The sequence below is a fragment of the Carcharhinus amblyrhynchos genome, chromosome 10, assembly GCF_965287045.1.
Source record: "Carcharhinus amblyrhynchos chromosome 10, sCarAmb.v2.hapA, whole genome shotgun sequence".
Taxonomy (NCBI): domain Eukaryota; kingdom Metazoa; phylum Chordata; class Chondrichthyes; order Carcharhiniformes; family Carcharhinidae; genus Carcharhinus; species Carcharhinus amblyrhynchos.
The window spans coordinates 85,526,683-85,545,352 of record NC_137333.1 but is presented as its reverse complement, the minus strand read 5'-3'; the positions used below and the strand labels follow the sequence as shown (position 1 = coordinate 85,545,352).

The window sequence follows — 18,670 nt, the reverse complement described above, 5'->3', positions numbered from 1 at the left end:
TCTTAGAAATTTGGAAAACTCCCATAGTTTAATAATGTTTCTATAAAGGCACAGAGAGGCAAAAATTGTCATGGTGTTTACTTAACATTGATTAGATTTAAATAATCTTATCACCTGATTCATCAAATTCAGTCCAAATGGTTTCAGTATATCAGTGATATTTCAGAACCACTGGCAATGATTCACTACCTAAGCCTTTTAAGTAGACATTATCTAGTTATACAATTTGATATATCAATATTTAGAATCATAAAATGTTTGTTTAATTTGACAGTAAAATGTTCTCTAAAGCAATACAAAAATGCTGCCGTCATTCTATAAGGGTTCAGTGCATTTGACTTTTCTTCCCACTCCTAGTTTTGATCCCATCTGACAGTTACCTGTGTTTTGATATCTCTGTGCAGGATTTTCCTGTCATGAATGTGCTTCAGCCCTAAGCAGATTTGCACAAACCAGTCCAAGATCTAAAAAAAAGTTAAGGAATGTCAGTCACGTATTTTTCAGCGCAAAACAATTAATTATGAAAACTAGTGGTCAGAATATTAAACCATTGCAGTCTGGCCATTAGTAAGAGAACTGTACAGGGTAGGAATGATTGTAGCCTTTCCAGTTCCTTGACAGCAGTAGATGGTACAGCAAGTGTTTGGATATAAAGGAATTGAGTGTTGGAGGACTCTAGGCTCTAATGAAGCTGAGGAATAATGGCTCTAAGCTGCATGAGGGACTAAAATTTGAAAACTGCTCAGCCTCAATCTGGCAAAGAATCATAGAATCCCTACAATGCAGAAGGAGGCCATTTGGCTCATCGAGTCTGCGCTGACTCTCCAACAGACCTTCCCACCCAAAGCCCTCCACCCCTATAACCCCGTGTGTTTATCTCACTAATCCCCTCCGAACCAACACATTTTGGGACACTAAAGGGCAATTTAGCATGGCCAATCCACCTAACCTGCACATCTTTGGACAGGAAACCAGAGCATCAGGAGGAAACAGCCACAGGAAGAATGTGCAAACTCCACACAGACAGTGACCCAAGCCAGGATTTGAACATGGGTCCCTGGCGCTGTGAGGCAGAAGTGCTAACCACTGTGTCACCTCATCGCATGCGCCCAGATGCTGTCATTTTGATGACAGCATCTATCAAGCTCCCTGTTAAAGAAAGGCAGGACCCCGCTTAACATTCAAAAGTTACAGCGCAATGACACGGGAGAGCAGCAAAGTCAACTTTACTTCAAGTCAGGGAAAGTCCCACACTGTTTGCAACCTGGCAGCAGTGCAATCATGGCAGAGGGAGGTCAGGGCAAACATTTTTAAACCTACATTTCTCAGAATTCCTGGTGGGCAAAGATAGAACGGACATCCTCATCCCCCCTCAACAACCTGCCCTCTGCACCCACCCTCCCACAATGCCCCCAATAGTGACCATGCCTCAACTTTCACTGACTGCTGGCATACAGCCCCTTGCCACATTCTCACTCCCATACATGATTGGTGGGACCCTGGAAGTTTTTATTATAACTAGCCACATCAAAGGTACACAAGATAAGATCACATGATGTCGGGGTAATATATTAGCCTGGATAAAGGAATGGTAAGCTAACAAAATGCAGAGAATATGGATAAATCGTCCTTTCCATATTGGCAAGCAGTAACTAGTGGAGTGCCACAGGGATCAACTATTTATAATCAACATCAATGATCATAGATCATAGAATCTTACAAAAGGAGGCCATTCAGTCTATAGAGTCTGCACTGACCACAATCCCCCATAGGCCCTATCCTCATAACCCCATGCATTTACCTTAGCTAGTCCCCCTGACATTAAGGGGCTATTTAGCATAGCCAATCCACCTAACCTGCACATCTTTGAACTGTGGGAGGAAACTGGAGCACCCAGAGGAAACCCACGCAGACGCGGGGGAGAATGTGCAAACTACACAAATAAGCCGGGAATCAAACCTGGGTCCTTGGCACTGTGAGGCAGCAGTGCTAAGCACTGTGTTATTGTGCCTCCCACAAATTAATGAAGGGACTGAACGTGTGGTTAATAAATTTGCTGATAAAACAAAGATAAATAAGTAACCAGTTGTCAAGAGGATGTCAAGGGTTTGAAAAGGGATACAGATAGGTCAAGTAAATGGGCAAACTTCCCCACTTATATATTCCAAGTCTCTCAGCTATCATTGGCTATCAATGTTGATTCCATTCTAAGTTCCAAAAAGGAATAATTCACATAACCAGATATAAAGAACAAGAGGAAATGTCAAGGGATAAAAATTTATGTTTTGTATTCTTCTTTTCTCACAGGGATGAGATGACAGAATGGATTGATTTCCCCTTATTCTTGCATTCTCAATGCCTCAATAAACTCTCAGCTGGTATAGCTTCCATTGGGTTCACGAAGATCGGAACAGGTGAAATTCCCAAGGTAGCGTGGGAACTAACCCAGCCCAAAAAAGCAATCAGTAGTTTCAGGAAAGGTTTTACCTGAGCACCTAAACAGAATCTAAACAGGGTGCTTTGGAAGAAGTCCAGGTTCACCCCAAAGTACAGACACCATTCCTCTCTCTCCCATATATCCCAATTGCAATCTGGGGATTTCAATGGTTCAACTCTACTGGAGTTTCTATTTAATGAGTACATTTTTAGCTCTTACCTGCTCCTCTGCAAAGCAAACTCCATGCTGCAAGTTGATTCTGTGCATCAGGTCACCACCATCGCAATACTCCATTACTATGTACAGATTTTGCCCCTCTATAAATGAGAGCCAAAAATCATTCCATATGTAAATAATTTCCAAGTCCTGTTTTTAAAAATAGCTGAATCTTATAAACAGATATATCTCCTTTATTTGTACTTCTGTGGATGGATAAGGAAGTATGAAATTAACCTTTTCCAGCCACAGGTCATGGAACATGTTATGCACGCAGTGACTTAGAAATTCACTCAGGGTAGCAGAAAACTGGTCCAGGCTATTTCGAACTCCCAGATATTTTTAATATGATGTTATCAGGAAGTGACAGGTGGGGTGGACTCTGTATGACATTGTGGGACATGCCATTTTCATTTTCTTTGCCAAGGTGTCCAAAAATATGGTGGGAAAATTTGGCAGCACAGCCAACGGACTACCCTCCGTTTTTCCCACCCGAGATGACACTTTGTCAAAAAATGGCCATCAGGCCAAATTCTCCAATCACATTCATCCCACCCCTGCTATCAGTGAGAATGGGGAATGTAGCGCTCAGCCAAAACTGAGTACTGGAGAATCCCAGCCACAGACAAGGTTGAAGGTTTTCGGCATATGTGCAATCTCCATAATGTTGAGGTCATTAGTTTGTAATTTTAATGTAATCCTTATACATGCCTTAAGGATTCTGAGTTAGCCTTACTTCCCAGTAACATCTTATTGTTGCAGAGAAAGGTAAGGGAGATGGAATTGTTCTATGTGTGGGCTCTATCAAGATTTCATGATTGGGCTTAATATTTATAAAATCCCAGAGCTGTGGACCAAGAAACGTTCTGAGGGACAGAGTGGAGATATGGGTCACAAATAAATTTGTTGATTCATATGATGAGTACTAGTGTGTTAACCCAACCGACAGCTGAAAATCCACATTATTTGGCTCTTCTTTCAGACAACTAAAGACCTTCAAATGAATCCAACAGTGTAACAATGTTAGGGTGCTTCATTTTTTCCATAAGTATCACTTCTTTAAGGGAAGCTTCTTTCTCTTTCTGGTGCATCTGAAAGTAAACACACAAACATCTACAATGAGTAATGATACTCAACAGGCTAAGCAGCATCTGTGGAGGCAGAAATGGAATTAACATTTCAAGTTGTTGGCCCTTTGTCAGAACTGGCAAAGGATAGCGAGGTGCTTAGGCAGTGGGGTGATGGTATTATTGCTGAACTATTAATACAGAGACTCAATGTAAAACTCTGGAGGCCCAAGTTTGAATCCCACTACAACAGATGGCAAAATTTGAAATAAATAAAAATCTTGAATTAAAAGTCTAATGATGACCATGAAACCATTGTTGATTGTTGTAAAAACCTGTCTGGTTCACTAATGTCCTTTAGGGAAGGAAATCTTCCATCCTTACCCAGTTTGATCTAAATGTGACTCCAGAACCCACAGAAATATGATTGACTTTTAAATGGCCCAGAAAGTCACTCAATTCAAGAGCAATTGGGTCGAGATGTGTCGAGTATAGGGCTAACGGGAGGACTTTGAATAGTGTGGATGAACAGAGGGATCTAGGTGTGTGTGTACATAGATCCCTGAAAGTTGGGAATCAAGTAGATAAGGTTGTCAAGAAGGCGTACGGTGTCTTGGCGTTTATTGGTAGGGGGATTGAATTTAGGAGTCGCAGTGTAATGTTGCAACTGTACACTACTCTAGTGCGGCCGCACTTGGAGTACTGTGTGCAGTTCTGGTCCCCGCATTACAAGAAGGATGTGGAGGCGTTGGAGAGGGTGCAGAGGAGGTTTACTAGGATGTTGCCTGGTATGGTGGGGAGGTCCTATGAGGAGAGACTGAGGGATCTAGGGTTGTTTTCGTTGGGAAGAAGGCGGCTAAGAGGGGATCTTATTGAAACATATAAGATGATTAGGGGTTTAGATAGGGTGGATAGTGATAGCCTTTTTCCTCGGATGGAGAAAGCTAGCACGAGGGGGCATGACTTTAAATTAAGGGGGGGTAGCTACAGGACGGATGTCAGGGGTAGGTTCTTTACCCAGCGGGTGGTGAGGGATTGGAATGCCCTGCCTGCTGCAGTTGTAGATGCGTCTAGTTTGGGGGCGTTTAAGAGATCTCTGGATAGGTTTATGGACGAAAAGGGATTGGTATAGGCTAGTGGGTCATTGTTTTTGTAACTGGTCGGCGCAACATCGTGGGCCGAAGGGCCTGTTCTGCGCTGTAATGTTCTATGTTCTATGTTCTAATAGCCAGTGATGCCCAAATCTTATGAATGAATAAATTAAAAAAAGCAACAGTTTTTAAGTATTGAGGCGGGGGAGACAGAAAAAGCAGCAAAGGGGAAAAAGGGTAGATTTGTAAGAGACTATACAGCATGAGTGATTAAAAGGCCAAAAAGATGATGGGGCATGTCAAAAGATACTGGTAATGGGGCCAGTAAAGAGACAAAATATAGGCCGAAATGCCAACAGCATAATTATGAGCAGCACCCAGTGTCTGGAAAAATGGAAGATGGTCTGATATTGTTGAATTCAATGGGCAGAATCTTTGGGTTCCTTCACTGAATGTGACCCTCTCACAGCAGGTTTCCAATGGTCATCCGTCTCTGTAGTTGTAAAATGTCTGATTGAAAGATGAGGGGCTGTTCCTAGAGTTGGGGGTAGGGTGTTAGCGTGGATAGAGGATTGGTTGTCAAATAGGAGGCAGAGAGTGGGGGTCAACAGGTGCTATTCGGATTGGCGGATGGTGACTAGTGGAGTGCCCCAGGGGTCGGTGCTGGGGCCTCAGCTATTTACCATTTATATAGATGATCTGGAGGAGGGAACCGAGTGTAGGGTGTCGAAATTTGCTGATGACGCCAAGATTGGGGGAACGGCAAATTGTGCGGAGGGTGTGGAGAGTCTGCAGAAGGATCTAGATAGGCTGGGCGAATGGGCCAGGAAATGGCAAATGGAATTTAATGTTGGCAAGTGTGAGGTGGTCCACTTTGGTAGGAAGAATGGTAGGAAGGACTATTACTTACGTGGCGAAAAACTGCAGCAGGCGACGGTGCAGAGGGACCTCGGGGTCCTTGTGTATGAGTCGCAAAAACCCAGCTTGCAGGTGCAGCAGGTGGTCAGGAAGGCGAATGGGATGCTGGCCTTCATAGCGAGGGGGATTGAATATAAAAGTAGGGAGGTCTTGCTGCAGCTGTATAGGGCATTGGTGAGGCCGCAGCTGGAGTACTGTGTGCAGTTTTGGGCGCCGCACCTGCGCAAAGATATTTTGGCCTTGGAGGGAGTGCAGAGGAGGTTTACTAGGCTGATACCAGAGTTGAGGGGGTTGAGCTATGAGGAGAGGCTGAATAAACTAGGCTTGTACTCGTTAGAGTTTAGAAGAATGAGGGGAGATCTCATTGAGACATATAAGATGATGAATGGGATGGATAGGATAGAGGTGGAGAGACTCTTCCCGCTCAAAAAAGACAGTAGGACTAGGGGGCACAGCCTCAAGATAAAGGGGGGACGGTTTAGAACGGAGTTGAGGAGGAACTTCTTCACTCAAAGGGTGGTGAATCTCTGGAATTCTCTGCCCGTTGAAGTGGTGGAGGCTACCTCGCTAAATATTTTTAAGACGCGGGTTGATGGGTTTTTGATAAGAGAGGGGATTAAGGGTTATGGGGAGAGGGCGGGAATGTGGAACTGAGCCACGACAGATCAGCCATGATCTGGCGGGGCAGGCTCGAAGGGCTAGATGGCCTACTCCTGCTCCTATTTCTTATGTTCTTATGTAGAGCTTCCGTTAAGCTTCACTAGAACAGTGCTGAATGCTGAAGATAAAGAGATAAGATTAGAAGGGGAAATTAAAATGACAAGCAATGGGAAGCTCAAAGGATCAAGTCTGCAAAATGAATGGAGGTGTTCAGCAAAGTAACCACCCAATCTGCGTTTGGTCCATTTAAGGTAGTGGAGACCTTATCGCAAAGAGCAAATACGCCATATTAAATGAAAGAAGTGGAATAAATTGTTGTTTCTCAGAGCACTGGGAGATCAGGGCACTCTGCAGCCGGTGAGCTTAGGCTCCGCCACCTCCCAAGAATTGCATCCAGACTCTTCTTTTGCACCGGGTGCCGTAAGATTGTATCTAACAAGCTCACCAAAGAAAACAGTACCAGTCTCTCCCCTTTTCCTTGCTCGTTCAATACTTAGAATTTTTTTTGTAAGAGTGCACCCATGTCTTCTTAATCATGGTTTGTTGTATAATTGAGGAGAATTTTAATAAACTCCATTAATGAAGAAATTATCCTGAACACAAAGCATAAACTGGCTTTAGGAATTTTTGTTCCTAGCAATGTTAAACAATTTTGCTTCACAAAAACTACGATGCATAAGATAATTATTTTCTATCTTAAATCTACTGAAATATTCGCACTAGAATATAATCCAATGGAAATTCAGATTTCAGCCTCACCTTTGCAGTTTTAACCTCTTTTATTACAACCTGCTTGTTGTCATCTTTAGCTTTAACTAAGAAAGCTTTTCCAAACGCTCCTTCCCCAAGGAGTTTAATCACTTCATATTTATCCATTGTGGCAGTTTATCTGTAAGAAACCTGCAATAGAAAGATATATTTTTTAAATTGTAAATTGACGCATGAGGCAAGATTTACTGCAGACTTTGCTCTGTTACAATTGGCACAAAACGTGTGGCATGACTTAGATGTCAAACCACCAAGTTGCAATTAGGCAGGCATTTCTAAGGGGACAGTCTCACACCACTTCAGATTATCCTAGGACACAGTAGAACTTCATAAAATCCTTACTGCAACACGTAAAGTTCCCAGGCTAATCAGATAATTATCTATGAACTTTTTTAACGTAATTTTTACACTTTGTTTTTAATGACAGCAAAAATAGTACTATCCTATTTTGTTTTATTTTTGCCTACATGCAACTGCAATTATTAATTATTATTTTTCAACCAGAGATATGCACACACATGTAATCCAGCAAGTACAAAGCTCCTCTTTGCCTTGCAGTGCAAAGTGTCGACACAGGGAAGGGAAAATCTGTCTTGGACACCAGCATAAAACAAGTGATAGCAATCTGGCAGCTGGTTTTGCTCTCTAACCAATTTTCTTTTATACTGACTTGAACAATAAACTAGGCCAAGAATAAAGCAGGTGACCAGTTTGCTATCATCTGTTTATCTCTATTCAAATGCCAGAGCCTTATAGCGCCAGGACCCAGGTTCAATTCCAGCCTTAGGTGGGGGAGTTTGCACATTCTCCCCTTGTCTGCGTAGGTTTCCTCCGGTTACTCCGGGTTTCCTCACACTCCAAAGATATGTAGATTAAGTGGATTGGCCATGGTAAATGTGTAGGATTACAGGGATCGGGTGAGAGGATAGGCCTGGGTAAGATGTTCCTTTGGAGAGCTGGTGCAGGGCAGATGGATGGAATGGCCTCCTTCTTCACTGCAGGGATTCTATTGTTCTATTATTCTTCAAAGGACAAGTTTTACCCCCAAATCCCTATCTGTCTTTGCATCACTGTAAACAGATACCATCCCAAACCAATCCAGTTAGAAATAACACTACTCACAGAACAAAATAATAGTTCAGAATTTGATCTGTGGACAATACATATTGCTATCAAGGTGTGAATCAGTCAGCAGTTTGTAACAAGGAAGAGATACCTTGTGAATTACCAATTGCCACAGGTTGCTCTATTTCCGTTGCTCCAACATTAGCTTTGCAAAAATGCATTTAATCTTCCAGTGATTTTCATGCAGCTGATGAATTTTCACATTAAACTCCCGATCAACGGTCTAGTATTTAACAGTGCAAGAACCGTTTTAATGCTCGATCATTGCTAATGATTACCAGTCAACCACTCCTGCCAATAAATGAAGCATCTCATTCCTTTATGATATGACTTCTTACAAAGTTGGAGATTTTAAGTGTGTCAAAATTAAGGTTTTTAAATTGCTTTTCTTTCTTTTCCTGTCAGTCTTTTCTCTCTTTCTTAAGCCATTCCCAGCTACCCAAAGCCCTTGCTGACTTTCTGCACTTCATTTTTGCACTTGCTACAGCATTGAATTCTGTATTGAACTTTCATTGACTTCCTTTTCAATCTTTTCTCTGTTTATTCCTCAATCTTTTAATCTAATTATCACAGGAATGCACTGTTTCTGCACTTGTTCATCAAGGTCCGAAATGATCAATTGTCCTCTCTGCATCTTTATTAGTTCACACTTCCAGCAACTTGAATAAGTCTATCAAACAGGCATGCTCCTGGTGCCCCACTTCAGTAAAATCTGGGCCAGCTCAATAGCAGGTAAAATTTAATAACAGTCAGAAGTCTTACAATATGAGGCTAAAGTCCAACAGGTTTATTTGGTAACAAAAGCCACCAGCTAAATGTCAAATGCTCATATAGAGAAAAAATATGGGCACATAGTCACATGTCACTACTGATATAAATGGCCACTTTGATCTCACTGTTTAGACTACTTTCTAAACTATGGAGCAGCTATTTTGTAAATTAACATAATGAACATATTGCCTATGAGCAATGTACATTCAATAAAATCTGTCATTCTGAAGTTTATTGGAATAGAAATTTATCTTCAACAATAGTGACGAGTAATTTACGTATGAGTTCTTGGCATTTTCTTCGGGGCAGCACGGTGGCAAAGTGGTTAGCACTGCTGCCTCACAGCACCAGGGACTCAGTTTCAATTCCAACCTTCGGTCACTGTCTGTGCGGAGTCTGCACATTCTCCCCATGTCATTGTGAGTTTCCTCTGGGTGTACTGGTTTCTTCCCACAGATCAAAGATGTGCAGGTTAGGTGGATTGGCTATGTTAAATTGCTCCTTAGTGTTCAGGAAATTAACACGGTAAACACTTGATATTACAGGGATGGGGACTGGTTGGGATTGTTGTCGGAGAGGGTATAGGCTTGATGGGCCAAATGGCCTCCTTCTGTAGTATGATTTTCATTCATTTTCTCTGAGGGTCAATTAAGTATGATGACATGGCAAAGTGTTTTTTATTAAATTGTCTCTTGATTTAATAAAATAAAAATCAACGTAACTGCTTTTCTTGCACTGATCTTTTTCTTCACACTGTAAAACCTCTGATGAAGCGTCATCCAGACTCTAAACTTTGCACTGTTCCCTCTCCACAGATGCTGTCAGATCTACTGAGGTTTTCCAACATTTTCTGTTTTTATTCCAGATTCCACCATCTGCAGTAATTTGTTTTTATCCTAAAATTTAACTTGCTAATCAAAGATCAATAGTGCACTTTAATTATTAGTCATGTTAAGATGAGGAATAAAGGCTCGGAATATCACAAATTCAATTTCCAGTCTACTCTGAGTTGTCTAGTCTCGGCCAAGGTATCAGTATGTTAGGAAAAGAAAACTCAGCCAGGAATCTGTCACTGATAACTCCTGCTGGAAAAGCCCAAAAGGCAAATGGATCTGTAAAGGACTAGAATGTAAAAGGGACGAGGTTTTGCTTAAGAAAGAAACACTTGCATTTAAATAACACTTGTGAAGTGTGTGGTAATATAATCAGGGCCTAGTTTTAAGGCTGATTAAATTGCATATCCTAACTTAAAGAACTGGACATATTAAAATCAACCACAGTCAAACCTCGGGCAGGCCAGACTTGACTAAGTTCAAATATACAAAGACTCAGGAAAATGTCTGGGCCTGATCATTGCACTGTACTGAGAGCCCGCAGGAGATCACCATCGCACCGGCCTATCGTCAGAAGCCCAGGTCGGGCCAGACCTTCTGTCAGCTAGAGTTCCTGTAGTTACTTTATCTGGCAACAGGTTGTGTGTAAGCAATGCCATGGAGATGGACACCCTGCAGAGGGGCCCCGGTGTCCTGTCAGGCAGACATCAAGAAACCCACTAGGTATTAGAACCCCTTCATTGGCCAGAATCCAGAGAAGTTTCTGGAAAAGCAGGGAGGCTGGGGAATAAAGGTACACATTTCAGACACACCAGGAGCGAAGATTTGATACAGGAGGTGACCTTGACCATCCAGAAGACTGACCAGAAAAGGAAGGAAGGAAGAAGCTGCCATCGAGACTCACGTTCGTGATGATGGACTGGAGGGGCTCAGAGAATCGAGCCTGCAGTTTAACCAAACCACCTTTGTGGGTAGTATACTTGAATCTGGGATATCCTCTTGTTCTATGTGGGTAATTTAAGGTTCATAGTGTTATTACTAATAAACTTATTGAACCTTTACTTGTGTTCCTCCTTTGTCCAGCTCGCAAATGCAGGCACTGGGGTAAAACCTTGGAGTAAGCAAACTGGTTGAAAGTATCTGAGAATTAACAGGCACAACAGGTGTAAATACTGATGTGACATAGGAAACGCAGCAACCAATTTGCACGCAGCAAGCTCCCACCGGCAGCAATGTGACAATTACCAGATAATCTGATTTTAATGTTGACTGAGGGACAAATATTAGCTTGGGCACCAAAGAGAAATGGCTCTGCTTTGAAATACTGCACTTGGATTATTTACATCACCTTAAAGGACAAACCTAGACATCTCTAACAATGCAGCACCCCTTCAGTCATGTACTGAAATATTAACCTTGATTTTTGTACACAAATCTTGCAGTGGGACATGAACTTGTGTCTCAGAAGCAAAAATGTTACCAACTGAACTACAACTGTGATTCTAGACAAGCTACACAAAGCACTGGTTAGACCACTTTACACGCTGTGTGTGCATAGTTTTGGGCACTGCATTTTCAAAACTATATATTGGCCTTGGAGGTTCAGCTTCATCCGAATATTATCAGGGCTCAAGGGTCAAATTTGGGGGAGAAATTACAAAAAAACAAGGCTTGTGTTCTCTGAAATATAGAATAGTAAGGAGTGAATTGGTTGAGATTTTAATGATTTTTAAAGGAGCTTATAGGTTAGAAAAAGTAAAACTTTACATGCTGATAAAGGAGGTTAAGGCGAGATGAGCTTTCAGGAAAAAAACAGCAAAACTTGGAAACGAAGGGTACCCGTAAAACCTGTCTGAATCCGTCTCATACGCATGAAAATGGAACTCCAGTCTCACTGTGGCCAGGACTACTGATCTTCACTCAGAACTAAAAATTCTGAACTTTTTTTTCCTCCTGGGATCAATGCAGTTTAGGATAGAAGCAAGGAAACACTTTATAGAATCCCTACAGTGCAGGAGGAGGTCATTCAGCCCATCAAGCCTGCACCAACAACAAACTCACCCAGCCTCTATCCCCATAATCCCAGGTATTTACCCAAACATTAAGGGGCAATTTAGCATGGCCAATCAATGTAACCTGCACATTTTGAGATTGTGGGAGGAAACCAGAGCTCCCAGAGGAAACCCATATAGACATGAGGAGAATGTGCAAACTCCACACAATCACCCGAGGCTGGAATTGAACCTAGGTACCTGGCAGTGATACTAACCACTGTGCCACCGTGCTGCCCCTTCACACAAAGGATGGAAGTGTGGGACTCCACCAGTGAGTGAGGTAAGTGTTCGCTCAATTTAATAATTTTAAATTTGAAAGCAACCAAACCTTTTTGAACCATGGGTACTAAGGGATATGGAGGCAAGTAAGGCCAAATAATTTAGGGTACAAATCAGCATTAGTTCACTGAGTGGTGGTGCTGAATGATATTTTCCAGTTCTTGTTCCGATTATCACTCTCTATATAAAAACCCTCATTTGCCTTATTTTTTTGGGTGATAATCTTAAATGTGTACTTTCTAATGACTGAACTCAATGAATGGTTTTCCCTAATACCCTTATCAAAAATATTTATATTCTTGTGCAGCACTGCAGCAATGCAAGAAAATGGCTCAAGGGCATTTAGGGATGGGCAATAAATATTGTCCTTGGCACTGAAGCTCACACCCTATGTTTTAAGAAAAATGATGTAGCTGGATATGAGGGAAGAAGTTGGAGGTTGTAAAATCTGTCAACCCAGAGCACCAGCCACACCCTGAGGTTTGTTTAAATCCTTAGTATTAAACCTAATTGTTACCAACCATAATCCTCAGAAGGCAATTTCAACATTAGGGTTATTCTTCAAGATTTACTTCCCAACTCTCGATCCTGTATTGGCTACAAGTAATTATTCCAAATGAGCAGACTTCCTGCATCCCCACTAACACACTGCGGGACTTCAAAAGATAAGGTACATAATGAACTCTCCTGCTGTGTACGTTTAATTCCAACCCCGCTTTTTTTTAACCAACTGCTTTTTCGGGGACAAGTAATAATTCGCACCAAACATTCGCAGATCCCAGACTGTTGCCATGGCGATGGAGAAACACAAACCTCTCTGACAACTGCTGAGGTCAGCTCGTCTGAAGGCAGGTTTCACAAGGCAGAAGTTTTCAAATACTTACAAACATCAAAACAACTGGAGACTCGACTTTTGCTGCCACCTTCCTCTGGTTACAGGGACAAGGATCATCGCATCGCGGGGCTCCTTGGCTATTTTGGGGGGTTCCCCTGGTAGAGCAGCCGCCTCTGTGTATTCACAAAGACTCTCAGTGTAAGGGAGCCCGCTGCGCTGCTCCAGTGTAGCGGGACTGCAATGTCCAACATGCACTGCATGAGTCTGCCAGCCATACAGTCCAGTCACTGGCCAAGGGTACAGACTGTCAATGTTCCAGAGTCATACAGCACAGACACAGGCCCTTCGGCCCACCATACGTATCCTGACTATAAATTACAATCTCTACTAACCCCATTTTAGTTTATCTTTTAAGTGTCACAAGTAGGCTTACATTAACACTGCAATGAAGTTACTGTGAAAATCCCCTAGTCGCCATGCTCTGGCGACTGTTCAGGTACACTGAGGGAGAATGCACCTAACCAGCATGTCTTTCGGACTGTGGGAGGAAACCAGAGCACCTGGAGGAAACCCACACAGACACAGGGAGAACATGCAGACTCCACACAGACAGTGACCCAAGCCGGGAATGGAACCCAAGTCCCTGGCACTGTGAGGTAGCAGTGTTAACCACTGTGCTACCATGTTGCCCACTATGCCTTGGCAATTTAAATGTCTGTCCAGATGATTCTTAAATATTGCAAGAGTACCTGCCTCCACCACCCTCTCAGGCAGCGTGTTCCATATTTCCACCATCCTCTGGGTGAAAAATATTTTCCTCAAATTCCCTCTAAACTCACTTTAAACCTATGCCCCCTGGTCATAGGCACCTCTGCCATGAGGAAAATATTCCCACAATAGGTTCATATCTGGATCCAATCTGTTATAAACCACATCAACATAATGTCATGTTGATGCAGTTTGAAAATACGCCTCAAGCTGCATATAGAATGGGGGGAGGGGGTGTTAATATAATGTAAACACATTAGACCACAAGATATAGAAGCAGAATTAAGCCATTCGGCCCATCAAGTCTGCTCCGCTATTTAATCATGGCTGACATGGTTCTCTCATCCCCATTCTCTGTAAGCCTACTTGTGACTAATAAATAAACTTTACTTCACCTTCTCCACAGAACCTTTGATTCCTTAGTGATAAAGAACCCATTGAGTAATACACTCAATGACCTGGCCACCAAAGCCCTCTGTGGCAATGAGTTCCAAAGATCCACCATCCTCTCGCTGAAGATATTCCTCCTCGCCTTAATTTTAAAGGAGCGTCCCTTCTCTCTGTGGTTGTGCCCTTGAGTTCTAGTCTCTCTCACTAGTGGAAACATCCTCTCCATGTCCACTCTATCTAGACCTCTCTGCATTCTCTAAGTTTCAGTAAGATCCACAACCCCCCTCCCATCCTTTGAAACAATTGATTCTAGACCCAGACTCCTCAACCACGTATGATAAACTCTTCATTCCTGGGATCATTCTTGTGAATCTCCTCTGAACCCCCCAAATACACATTGAGATGTATTTAAATAGAAGTGGCAGATAGTGAAAAAGCGTGAGGTGATGCACTTTAGAAGGAGGAATGGAGGCATAGACTATTTTCTAAATGGGGAAATGCTTAGGAAATCAAAAACACAAAGGGACTTGGGAGTCATTGTTCAAGATTCTCTTAAGGTTACTGTGCAGGTTCAGTTGGCAGTTAGGAAGGCAAACATAATGTTAGCATTTATGTTGAGAGAATACAAAAGCAGGGATGTACTTCTGAAGCTGTATAAGGCTCTGGTCAGACCCCATTTGGAGTATTGTGAACAGTTTTGGGCCCCATATCTAAGGAAGGATGTGCTGGCCTTGGAAAGAGTACAGAGGAGGTTCACAAGAATGATCCCTGGAATGAAGAGCTTATCGTACGAGGAATGGTTGAGGACTCTGGGTCTGTACTCATTAGAGTTTAGAAGGATGAGGGGGGATCTTATTGAAACTCACAGGATACTGCGAGGCCTGGATAGAGTGGAGAGGATGTTTCCACTAGCAGGAAAAACTAGAACCAGAGAGCCCAACCTCAGGCTAAATGGATGATCCTTTAAAACAGAAAAGAGAAGGAATTTCTTCCAGCCAGAAAGATAGGTTCTTGATTAATAAGGGGGTCAGGGGTTATGAGGATAAGGCATGAGAATGGGGATGAGAAAAGAATCTGCTATGATTGAATGGCAGAGCAGACTCGATGGGCCGAGTAGCCTATTTCTGCTGCTATGTCTTATGGTGGGACAGACATATGAGGAGGCATTAAGTTGGTGAGGATTTTATTTGTTAAAGAATGAGGTGGGATCTCCTAGAACCCTATGCAATTCTAACAAGGCTAGACAAGGTGGATGCAGGAAGGATGTTCCCGATGATGGGGGGCGTCCAGAACTAGGGTTCACAGTCTGGGGATACCGGGTAAACCAATGGTCTCGACCTTTTTAAGCACAACTTCACTTTTCGTAAATGCAGCTCTGCATCCATTCTTAAAAAATTGACTTTACTAAAACCATCCAAAATATACTTATGCATAACATTCATGACATCCTTTGACAATAATTTCACCCTTCTGGCTACTGTTAAAGCACTAAGCGGCATGCTCTTGATGGCTCTCATAATTTGATCTTTGTTTTTAAAGTCTTTGAACAAGGTATTGGCAGGAACCATCTTTGCAGATTGCTAATGTGAAAAGACACATTTCTTTTCAAGCCTTGCCTTTAGCCACAGGTTTTGAAAAGAGTGGGGATTGAATATAAAAGTAGGGAGGTCTTGCTGCGGCTGTATAGGGCATTGGTGAGGCCGCAGCTGGAGTAGTGTGTGCAGTTTTGGGCGCCGTACTTACGCAAGGATATTTTGGCCTTGGAGGGAGTGCAGAGGAGGTTTACTAGGCTGATGCCGGAGTTGAGGGGGTTGAGCTATGAGGAGAGACTGAATAAACTAGGCTTGTACTCATTAGAGTTTAGAAGAATGAGAGGAGATCTCATTGAGACGTATAAGATGATGAATGGGATGGATAGGATAGAGGTGAAGAGACTGTTCCCGCTCAGAAAGGATAATAGGACTAGGGGGCACAGCCTCAAGATAAAGGGGGGGGGCGGTTTAGAACGGAGTTGAGGAGGAACTTCTTCACTCAAAGGGTGGTGAATCTCTGGAATTCTCTGCCCATTGAAGTGGTGGAGGCTACCTCGCTAAATATTTTTAAGACGCGGGTTGATGGGTTTTTGATAAGAGAGGGGATTAAGGGTTATGGGGAGAGGGTGGGAATGTGGAACTGAGCCACGACAGATCAGCCATGATCTTGTTGAATGGTGGGGCAGGCTCGAAGGGCTAGATGGCCTACTCCTGCTCCTATTTCTTATGTTCTTATTAAGCTTACAACATTCCCTTTAACTCCCCAACTTTCTTCGACCGAATAGTGCTGTTTGAAGGGAAATTTTCTTGAAATTGTGCCATATCTCATGATGCTCTTCCAAAATACTTTTTACTCACAGCTACACTCTGCTGGGAAATGAGACAAATTTGTAACGAGAAATTATCTTTCCCATTCATGGTGGAAATGGTAGATTTTTGCCCTCTTGCAAGTCCCTGGCTCATCGCTCTGCAGTTTGTTTCACCCACCTTAGTCCACGTTTTGGTGCCTGCAATTCGGCAGCCAAGGAGCATGAGCTGATTTGCTCATCATCACAAGATTTGCTTTGATTTGATTGATTATTGTCACATGTTTTGGTAAACAGTGAAAAGTATTGTTTCTTGTGTGCTATACAAAGCATACCATTCATAGAGAAGGAAAGGAGTGCAGTTATAGCTAGAGTGTACAGAAGAGATCAAATTAAAAGATGGTGAGAAAGTTTAAAAGAGTTAGAATGAAGTTTCAGAAGCATAAAACAAAAGGTAGAATTTGAAGGTATTGAAGAGATGAAGGTTAACACTGTTGTCTTACAGCACCAGGGACTTCAGTTCAATTCTGGCCTCGGGTCACTGTCTGTGTGGAGTTTGCACATTCTCCCTGTGTCTGTGTGGGTTTCCTCTGGGTGCTCTGGTTTCCTCCCACAGATGTGGAGATGCCAGCATTCCTCCCACAATCCAAAGATATGCAGGTTAGGCTGATTGTCCATGATAATCCCCCTGACACCAAGGGGCAATTTAACAGGATAAATACATGGGGTTACAAGGATAGGGCCAGGTGGGATTATTGTCAGTGCAGACTCAATGGACCAAATAGCTTCCTTCTGCACTGTAGATTCTATAAGCTTGTAAGATGTCCTTTAGCAAGGTCTTTGACCAGGTACTGCATGGTAGGTTGTTGCACAAGGTTAAATCTCACGGGATCCAGGGTATGGTAGCCAAATAGATACAAAATTGGCTTGATGATAGAAGACAGACTGTGGTTGTCGAGGGTTGTTTTTCAAACTGAAGGCCTGTGACCAGTGGTGTGCCTCAGGTGTCAGTGCTGGGCCCACTGTTATTTGTCATTTATATTAACAATTTGGATGAGAATATAGGAGGCATGGTTAGTAAGTTTGCAGATGATACCAAGATTTGTGGCATAGTGGACAGTGAAGAAGGTTATCTCAGATTGCAACAGAATCTTGATATCTTGAATTCTGAGGAATGGCAGATGGAGGTTAATTTAGATAAATGCGAGGTGATGCATTTTGGTAGATTGAACCAGGGCAGAACTTACTCAGTTAATGGTAGGGCATTGGGCAGAGTTACAGAACAAAGAGATCTCGGGGTACGGGTTCATAGCTCCTTGAAAGTGGAGTCACAGGTGGACAGAGTGGTGAAGAAGGCATTCGGCATGCTTGGTTTCATTGGCCAGAACATTGAATACAGGAGCTGGGATCTCTGGTTGAAGTTGTACAAGACATTGGTAAGGCCACACTTGGTATACTATGTGCAGTTCAGGTCGTCCTATTATAGAAAGGATATTATTAAACTAGAAAGAGTGTAGAAGAAATTTACTAGGATGCTACTGGGACTTGATGGTTTGAGTTATAATGAGAGGCTGGATAGACTGGGACATTTTTCTCTGGAGTGTAGAAGACTGAGGGGTGATCTTATAGAGGTCTATAAAATAATGAGGGGCATAGATCAGGTAGATATTCAATATCTTTCCCAAAGGTAGAGGAGTGTAAAACTAGAGGGCGCAGGTTTAAGGTGAGAGGGGAGTGATACAAAAGTGTCCAGAGGGGTAATTTTTTCACACAGAGGGTGGTGAGTGTCTGGAACAAGCTGCCAGAGGTAGTAATAGAGGTGGGTACAATTTTGTCTTTTAAAAAGCATTTCGACAGTTACATGGGTGAGATGAGTACAGAGGGATAAGGCCAAATGCGGGCAATTGGGACTAGCTTAGGGGGTTAAAAAAAAGGGCAGCATGGACAAGTTGGGCCAAAGGGCCTGTTTCCATGCTGTAAACTTTTATGACTCAATGGCACCTCACTCCTGCGCCAACTTGGGAAAAAATAAGCCCAAGTCCCACACATTTTGGCAGTGGTTCGGCAGCCAATGACAATCAACTTTGCAGTAATCCAGGATCAATCATGATTGACTATTT

The 18,670-nt window shown here is 42.7% G+C and overlaps 1 protein-coding gene across 1 annotated transcript in view; it reads right to left on the bottom strand.

Annotated features, from left to right (window-relative positions):
- Positions 1-13,179, bottom strand: part of nek5 (NIMA related kinase 5) — a 53,846-nt gene extending 40,667 nt beyond the window's left edge. The window contains exons 1-5 of the mRNA XM_080197518.1: positions 13,033-13,179; positions 7,149-7,289; positions 3,648-3,744; positions 2,657-2,754; positions 381-464 (exon numbers count right to left, since the gene is read on the bottom strand). Of these exons, the coding sequence (XP_080053644.1) occupies positions 381-464; positions 2,657-2,754; positions 3,648-3,744; positions 7,149-7,265 (396 nt within the window). The 5' untranslated portion in view covers positions 7,266-7,289; positions 13,033-13,179. The remainder of the gene's footprint in view (positions 1-380; positions 465-2,656; positions 2,755-3,647; positions 3,745-7,148; positions 7,290-13,032) is intronic.
- Between the last annotated feature and the right edge of the window lie 5,491 nt (positions 13,180-18,670).